This window comes from Cryptotermes secundus, unplaced genomic scaffold, assembly GCF_002891405.2.
Source record: "Cryptotermes secundus unplaced genomic scaffold, Csec_1.0 scaffold1755, whole genome shotgun sequence".
Taxonomy (NCBI): Eukaryota; Metazoa; Arthropoda; class Insecta; order Blattodea; family Kalotermitidae; genus Cryptotermes; species Cryptotermes secundus.
Genome location: NW_019731237.1, coordinates 124,471 through 133,592, shown reverse-complemented (window position 1 = coordinate 133,592; position 9,122 = coordinate 124,471). Strand labels below are relative to the sequence as shown.

The 9,122-nt window shown below is 38.6% G+C and overlaps 2 protein-coding genes across 9 annotated transcripts in view; one reads left to right on the top strand and one right to left on the bottom strand.

Moving 5' to 3' along the window:
* Positions 1-1,362: 1,362 nt before the first annotated feature.
* On the bottom strand, positions 1,363-1,837 carry LOC111866652 (mitochondrial import inner membrane translocase subunit Tim10). Its single transcript, XM_023855813.2, has one exon. The coding sequence runs from the start codon at positions 1,748-1,750 to the stop codon at positions 1,454-1,456; it is 297 nt and encodes a 98-aa protein (XP_023711581.1). The 5' UTR covers positions 1,751-1,837; the 3' UTR covers positions 1,363-1,453.
* Positions 1,838-3,266: 1,429 nt separating this feature from the next.
* Positions 3,267-9,122, top strand: part of LOC111866651 (divergent protein kinase domain 2A) — a 37,590-nt gene continuing 31,734 nt past the window's right edge. For 5 of the 8 annotated variants that reach the window (XM_023855812.2, XM_023855806.2, XM_023855807.2 and 2 more), the window contains exons 1-3: positions 3,295-3,382; positions 7,360-7,941; positions 8,540-8,840. In XM_023855812.2, coding sequence (XP_023711580.1) covers positions 7,366-7,941; positions 8,540-8,840 — 877 coding nt within the window. In that variant the 5' untranslated portion in view covers positions 3,295-3,382; positions 7,360-7,365. Of the gene's footprint in view, positions 3,383-6,957; positions 7,942-8,539; positions 8,841-9,122 lie in introns of those variants that run through there. The other 3 variants (XM_023855810.1, XM_023855811.1, XM_023855809.1) reach the window with 3 other exon arrangements.

Genomic DNA, 9,122 nt, shown 5'->3' with positions numbered 1-9,122 from the left:
AGTATATCAAAAAGGAGTCTACTTTACTGGCATAAAAGTGTTCAACAATCTGCCACAAAGTATTAAAAACTTGGGCAATGATACTAAAAAGTTTAAATCAGAGTTAAAGAATTATCTACATGCTCATTCCTTCTACTCTTTAGATGAATACTTCAATGTAAATAGAGAATGATGTAAAATTAAGTTATATTAATTTTTAAGCTAAAATTGCCTGTACTTATGTATGTAACCTTTTGACTTGTTCTGTATCCAAAGGTACTAACCTGCTTAGGATTTATAGAATGTAAATAAATTCAATTCAATTCAATTCAACACATAAATAAAAAATATGAGAAAACACAGCCAAAGAGGCATGATTAGTTTAACCTGATAATATATAATATAAACTCCGTCCTCAGTACAAACCATATATTATAGGTCTTTCGTTTTGCTCTCCTTTACACACTACATGTTTTGGCCCCAAACGGCCAACATCAGGTGTATTACTCACATATCTGTCATACTGCACTTAGTTCAACATTTAAAATTTAAAACACAGGTCTTCCTGAATGTTCCTTTCGTCGTTATTACCAAAATCTACTTCGTTGATGTCTTTGTTATTTACACGTCAATTTTGATTTCTCTGAATTAGCACTTATAAAATCTTCAGTTCTAATTTTAAAATCTAGAGAAATTTAGAGAAAAATTTAAAAGATTTTAAAATTTACTCTAGAGTAAAATTTAGAGAAAAATTTAAAAGATTTTAAAATTAGAACTCTAAATTTAGAGTAAAATTTAAAAGATTTTAAAATTGGAACTCTAAATTTAGAGTAAAATTTAGAGAAAAATTTAAAAGATTTTAAAATTAGAACTCTAAATTTAGAGTAAAATTTAAAAGATTTTAAAATTGGAACTCTAAATTTAGAGTAAAATTTAGAGAAAAATTTAAAAGATTTTAAAATTAGAACTGAAGATTTTATAAGTGCTAATTCAGAGAAATCAAAATTGACGTGTAAATAACAAAGATATCAACGAAGTAGATTTTGGCAATAATGACGAAAGGAACAATCAGGAAGACCTGTGTTTTTAAATTTTAAATGTTAGACTAAGTGCAGTGTGACAGATACGTGAGTAATAGACCTGATGATGGCCGTTTGGGGCCAAAACATTTAGTGTGTAAAGGAGAGCAAAACGAAAGACATATAATACATGGTTTGCACTGAGGACGGAGTTTATATTATGTATCGTATAGAGTGCAACAGGATGCTTAAATATAATATTGTTAACCTGACAAGCCCACACACTATTCCCATCATTTGGTACTAATATTTCTCAATGGAGCTAGTTCATAGTGTACTTGGTACATAATAAATAACTTTCAAATTAAGGAATATCAAATGCTGTCACTTCCAAGCTGGAAGTTTTATTAACTACATCATCAGTACAACTACATGACAATATTATCATTCAAAAGTTAAGTTCTTGGCTGCTGCTGCTGCTCAGTTTGCATCCTTTTCATCAAATCTTCATCCTGCACTGACAACTGTGTCAGTTTTTTCCCAATACGTTCATGAATGTCCAGATACTTGGCAATACAACGATCCAGACAGACAGATTCACCTTTTCCTAATTCTGCATCCTTGTATTTTGGAGGGATGCACTTTTTGTGACATGCAGCAGTCATCCTATTGTACATGTCTGACATCATCTCAATCTCCAGCTCCTGCACCAATTGGAGCTTGGATATGTCTACTGGGGGCATGCCAGCCATGTTTCTCAAACACTCACTATGACTTTCAGCCAGAAAATTTCCTTGGACCACTGTCGTACTCCCCAGCGTTGGATCTTCGAATGCGTTCTCTCACTTTCATAGCCTCATAGCGGTGTTTATCAACAGACTTCTTTGAAATCACAAAACTGTACAATCCAGCTGTTGTCACTATTGCCCTGGAATAGAACACATTTTATATCAAATGATCTTAAAATGTACCTAAAAGCATCCACTGCAACTTTCTTAAATGGTCACAGACTAGCTAGGAAATTTGGGTTTAAACATTTTTCTCTTCCAAGATTTGTTATCTATTTACAGTTTAACAACCAATTCTATTACTAATGGGCATATGAAGAGACAGTGTTATAACAACTACCAATTATGAATTCATACAAAGCCTTGGAAAGAGGCAGTCATAATATGTTTAATACCTTTCGTTTTACAGATACATAGTGTCTAACAAAAATGCTTTCAATGCAGTCCCCATGAATGCTTAACACACAAAAACAAAAATACCAGAAGCCTTTCTTCTTGAAATACTTTTGAAAGATACTGTTATGACTACATGCCGATACACGAGAAATGCTTCGTGTTGCAGAACGGAATTAATTTAAACTGTAAAACTGACTACGCATCTCAGTAATCACACGTGGTTAATGGTCGAAGTACTTTCAAAGCTTCCTCCTAAAACATATCTACATCATTTATTACTGTGTATGCAGAACGGTGCAAGAACTCGTAAATTAATATTGCGGTTAATATCGGTGCCAAATTAGCGCCTTATATTTTAAAACTGTTTTAAAAGATGATCCCATAACTTGTGCATTAGAACGAACATGGAAGCCGATACACGTTCTTCTGCACCTACCATCCAATACAGACTTTTGAAACATTTCCTAATGGCATTATATTTTCTCAGTAATAAGTTTAACAATGCTTTATATTTGATATCATCCGTCTAAATTACTTAACTAAACCACCAAACAAACTAAATCGCAAAACGAAATACACCCAACCTGCAGTACCTATTCGCATGGTAACCAACACGAAGAATTGTATTTCTCTGAGAGAACGCCTCCGAAATTAACGTCTGGTTATCTTTATATGTTTCACTGTAGAATGTTATTTTCGAATTGACATTAATGTTACGCAAACTGAACAGACAGATTTACAATAAAACGTCTGAATATTGCTCACGCCGGTTAGAATCATCCAGATGGAAATGAAAGACGCCAGCAATAGGGAAAGAATATGGAACACATGGACCGACATGGACTGTGCATTAATCTATTGCTGTACATGAAAACAAAACAAAACATGAAGAGACATTTTTTTAAATCGTTTCACGTAACGCACAGCTGCTCTGGTTTATAATTTTTGCAGTAACATGTATTAACAAAATTCGGTGCACCAGATTGAAAATTCTGAAATCGAATGGATTGGAATGGTTATGTTACGCCTAAGAGCTTAAATATGAAGAAGCAGGTTATTAGGCTGAGGTCAACGAGCTATAGTGCTCATCAGTCTGATGAATGTCAATCGACGTTTTTGACGAACATCATCATTATTTCGAATCATTACCAACATTCATAAGTTCCAGGTGGTATTTTGGAGCTGAACTGTGTGAAAACTGTAAGTAGGTAGTTCACCAGTTATTGGTAGAATGTAATCTCAAACCAAGAACCTTAATTTAATGGAACATTGCACAATATAACTGTGGCCTGACTCAGTTTCACTTTTGTTTGTAGTACCTACCTCACACTGCCTTGCTGGGTTACTTTTTGATCCCTGACCAGCTGCAATGTTGTAGTTTGCATTTTGATTTTGGTTCAAAGTTTCCTATGTAAGCAAGGTATTGAAAAGAGCACATTACAACTGTTTTGGACTGCTTGATTTCATGTGTTGTATTGTACAATACAACTGGGCATCTTTATAATTGCTCCACTCTTTCTCTCTTTATTTCCCAAATTCAATGATTTCGACATATTAACTGTACCAATCATGCACGTTGCCAGCTTGCCTTTCCAGATTTGCATCAAACTATCACCATGGAGGGTGGGGGAGGTTGCCTTCTTATATTTGTGGCCTTTCATTCAAGATGTTGTGGAATTCCTTTGCTAGACCTCATAGCAGCAGAAACTTTTGTCCTCCCCCCCCCAAATAAATACTCCTGAAATTTTGCATATTCAAGATGAATATTCAATTTTGCTATCACCTGTGCTGCATTAATTCTGTGATATTTCAAAACAATACAAAATGTACGACAGTCTCTTTCTGTCAGTGTTGATTTTCACCGACCATTCTTTTTCACTGATGTTGTCTTCCTGTGACTGTGTTGTGATGACATAACCTTAGGAACCTTCACTCTCTATGCACCTAATAATGTGGCAGTTTTTGTCACAGATGCTCCAGCTAAATGCACGCCAATGATCTCTCCTTTCCAAAATCGGACAAGTCTCCAATTTTTTTATTCTTTCACATGGACTGTCACTCAACATGATCACTAATGCACTGACCCGAGCACTACAGAGTGTAAACAAATGAACATTCAGCATCACCAACTGAAGTTTTTTGAATCTAACCAACACAAATTCTGAAGAAAGCAGCCTTCTGGAATGTGGCACCATGTAGATATTGCGTTAACTGACATTTCGGAGGAACATATCGCCTCCATCTTCGGGGTAGAAGAAAAACAAAGAAGAAAATCCACAGGTGAAGAACCAGCGTGAGCAGGTGCAAATAGACTAATGTCGAGAATAAACCCAGCTGTATAAGAGCAGGAAGGGAAGGGAGAGGGGCTGCATGGGAGAGAGAAGAGGGGAAGGGTCTGGGGAGGTGGGCCAGCAGGTATCAGGCTAGAGCAGGTATAGAATATTGTGTCAGGGGAGAAAGGCAAGGTTACTGGTAGGACATTGATCCTTAAGCTTGGCGGTTGCTATGCGAGTCAGGCATAGACTTGCATGGCCTTGTGGATCTGGTGTCATGTCCCGGATGTTTCTTGAAGGAACAGATCTCAAATCTTACAACACAAATTCTGTTCCTCAAAACCTTAGTGTTTCCCTTATTTTGTTCACCCTTTGTATAGCTTGATTTAGCTTCCTGCACCATTCTCACTAACAGCCCATACTTCGTCATTTTTATGGGTCTATACAGGGTGTTTCACGACTTTAGGGCATAACTGCAGGAGGGATTTCCTACGTCTTTGTGATCAAAAATGTTCATATAAACATGTGTCCGATTTTGGACGGTTACGGAGCTATGACCGCTTTAAACTCAGAATAGAAGGTAACGATTACTGACAGTAAATGGAACAAAATAATAAACCAGCATAACACATGATACATTTAAAGTAAGAATGTAAAGATAACTTCGTGAAATTACCTTTAATTTGAATTGATTGGTGCTTAAAGCTGATTTTCGAAAATGTCACCCCCGGCCGCAACGCACGCTGCCGCTCAGTTGTGAACCGTGCGGGTAGCACGTAGCAGCTTCAGCTGGCTGTTTCATATGTGGTCAGCGACATCCAGAATGCGACCAAGCAAAGCATGTCAGTTCACACAAGGGCGTGTACAGGAATGAAAAAAGGTCATAACTCCGTAACCGTCCAAAATCGGACACATGTTTATATGAACTTTTTTGATCACAAAGCCTTAGGAAATCACCTCCTGCAGTTATGCCCTAAAGTCGTGAAACACTCTATATATCCTGAACTTTAGGCAGCCTCTTCATAAATCATGCCTTCATGTAGTGAGAGTTCTCTTTGAGGACTGTAAACTGATGTAACTTGTGAAGGAAATGGTGATGAACACATTGAAATTGAAAATTCTGTTGTATGTGCTGACTTGTCACTGAGCTACCAGGCCTGCCAGATTGCTTCAGTATTGTTTCTGCTCATGGTCTGGGAGGAAAACTGGAATGCATATTGTGGGTTTAATAGACCAACAGTCTTTCATATGTCCTTTCTAACCTGCCCTATCAAAATTATCAAGTCTAAAAACTTGTTTGTTCCTGAAGTGGTAATATTTGACCACATTAGTCTTTTAGATGGTGATTTCTATTGATGGAAATTCTGACTGTGGTAGAGACTAGACTGATATGAAAAGAGTTGTGTGAGTTCATCATCAGTTACAGCACTGACCACTTGAGCAACATTGTGAGGGTTATCAGTAACTGTATCCAATCGTATGGTTCTGAGAAATGGCTCATCATTCAATTTTATATCAGTTTTATCCCACATACCTTCTGATTCATCAGAGTGAATAAATGTTTATAGAGTTATTCACTGTCACAAATGCAGGACAAGTTCATGACGTGAACTGGTGGTGGCTGTGTCAGTGTCCAGGATTTCTGTTTCAGCACTTTCTTTGTGAGGTGCATCAATCAGGAAACAGTTTGCATGAAATTCCAAAAAATATTGTCACTGGCTATAACTCTGCTGTGTGATACTGCAGAAAGTCAGAAAGCAACAGAGGGAACAGAGTAGACTGAATGCATTGTTTTGCACTTTTATGGTATGTAAAGGCAGTGACTACTAGTGGTCTGTATTCTGTGAGATGATCAGCTTGAATGGTAAAATTCTTAGCATAGTTATGGTATCTAAAGTCATGGATTACAGTTGGCCTATTTTCTGGGAACAGAGCAATAGAATTGTTAAACTCTTTTGCAGTGTTATGGTATTTAGGGGCATAGGTTGTGGCCTCCATAGTCTAGGGGTAATGTTCCCACCTTATGACTCAAGGTACGCGGGTTCAAAAACCCGGTGGAGGTCGTGGAATTTTTAAGGGCAGAAAAATTCAGGGAACAAGTCCTCCGGGAGGGACTTTAAGCCGTGGGTCCCGTGTCGTAGATTTACGGCATGTAAAAGAACCTCATGTCTCTAGGAGACCTCTGAGCAAAATTAGGCCAAGTTTCCCTCCCAACTAGTTTCCAATTCCTCCAGTAGATGGGGGAAGTATCAGGTACCACTGCCAGAGGAAGGGGGACCTCTCTGACAGAAAGGGACTAAAGTATTAGATACCACTGCCAAGTGGAGGGTAAAAACCTTGCTGGCAGAAAGGGACTAGGAACCCCTGCCAGAGGAGGGACGACCTCGCTGACAGAAAGGGACTAACTATTAGATACCACTGCCAGTAAGAGGTTTGAACCTCGCTGGCAGAAAGGGGCTGATAGTAAGCACCAGTACCGGTAGGGTATGGAGACAGTAGAAATTAAAGGGGGACGCACAATGGACCAGTAACTGGTCTAAGTGCATGGGGAAACCCACCCCCTCAATACGGAATAGGGGCATAGGTTACAAGTACCCAGAATTTTTTATTTTGTAGCTGAAATAATGGTACCATTGTTGTGGATGTGTGATATTTAAGGCCATAAGTTGTAAGTGGTCTTTGTTTATTATGTGGAGACAAAAATATGTTTCTTCCAGTTACCAGTATCCTTGGACAGACATGTCAGCACAGCATCACTGTTGAGGTGAAGAATGACACAGCTGACAAAATCATAGATCTAGGTGACCAGTATGCTATGCATGGTATTTAAATCATGTCCTTCAATGCATCTATCAACAGTGTGCTAATATAACATATTCATTGTAAGTTTCTGCCAATTTTCAGGCCCAGATGGTTGGTTTGCAGTGGAAGCGTAGAGCAAGAGTGATGTTGACACTCTTGTCTGCATCTGTGTGCCTAGTTATGCTGATATTTTGCATATGGTGGCCTTCAGTTACAGACCTCATAGAAGTGGAGAAATGTCCAGCCTGCTACGGTGTCTCACTGTGCCCTGCCATCACTCGAGGACTTCTCACTGTGGATACCTTTGGTTCAGTTGCAGGATTTGTGAATATTCTGGGTTCAAAGAATGTTTTGTTTGGTATGCTTGGCAATCAGAAAGTGGTGCTGAAGAAACTGGGGCATGCCAAAGAATTGGTAAACTTAGACTCAATAATCTGTGAAGAGGCCAATCTAGGTTCATCTTGTCATGTGAATGAGGCAATCTGGCAACAAGGTGACCTGATACACTCCATTAGGCAGCATGTGGCTAACCAGGGTGGTGGCCTGTTGCTGTGTCCAACTGTGGTAAACATGGATCATTTGTTGAGCAATGTGTTTTACAAAAATAAAGACATTGGTGTTAAGGTGTTGCATGCCAATATCTGGACATCTATAATGATAAATCCTGAGCCACTGTTGTTACAGGTAGGCCCTTACATACAATAAGTCTCCTGATAGGATTTTTATACTGGAGCAGTATATGAAATGTTGTATTTGAACAAGATGTTGTGCTGTTTTTGAATAATATACATACAGATTGTATTGAAGGAACACATATCCAAGTCTGTGCATTCATGCTTGGTAGGACATTGGTGTTGAAGGTTTTGTGAACAAGTACATACTGCAACCTGGTTTTCATGAAGTATTGTTTTTGATTGAAATATTTTAATTTCTGTGGGATATTCACAAATATCTTCACAAATTTAATAAATGGACACTCAGAATTTCTGACTTATAAATAGTGTTTAATTTTTGAGGGTCTTTAGTTTCGTTTCTTGGTCTGTTTAATGCCATTGTGTCAGGTACATTGGTTATTTATGGTGTTAAATGGGTGTCATTGTGATTAATGAATGGAAAAGTGTTTGGAAGGTAAGAACATTTGCCTGTTTGGAGCTCTTACTGAAAATTATTCCGGATGAAATCATCAGCAATGCTTCAGAATGTGGCAACAACATTTAATACACATTTACTTCTCAATGAATAAGAAAGCACATTTTAAAACAGGAATTGATTCTTTCCACAGGTGCTGCCAGAGCAGGATGGCTGGCCAGTAGCAAAGTACCTAGGTGCATGTGGACGGGTTGTCGTGGAGGAGTATGCTGGGGAGATGTTGACCTCATATCATAATGCACCATGGCTGCAGAGAGCAAATTTTGCCTACCAGCTACTTATTGCAGCCCATAACTTTACTGACAGCCACCCACTCTTTGGTTTCTACCTCACTGATATCTCTGCAGACAATATTGCTCTAGATTCACATGGCAGACTGAGGTTTGTTGACCTTGAGAACGTGATTATAGTTGACAGAAATGCCCCAGTTGAAGGTATGTGCTTTTTTAATAATATATTTATACATATATATGTTCTGTAATTAACTCTTTGACTGGTGCAGGCGTATTTTAACGCCCGGACGATGCCAGCCGTTCACTGGCGTTGGCGTGTTTTAGCGCTTTTACAATCTCTTCCCTTCTTTGCTCTCTTGGCACTCATCAACCAAAGACATATATATTGTGACATGTTGCGCAAAGGAGAACCCCCCCCCACCAGCAGTGACGCGGCGGGTGAGTCAGCGCTCCCCTCCCCCTCCTCCGCACGGTAACACAACG

What these genes read in the sequence shown, in the direction of transcription:
- LOC111866652 (XM_023855813.2), bottom strand. Translation starts at nt 1,750, where the DNA reads ATGGCTGGCATGCCCCCAGTAGACATATCCAAGCTCCAATTGGTGCAG.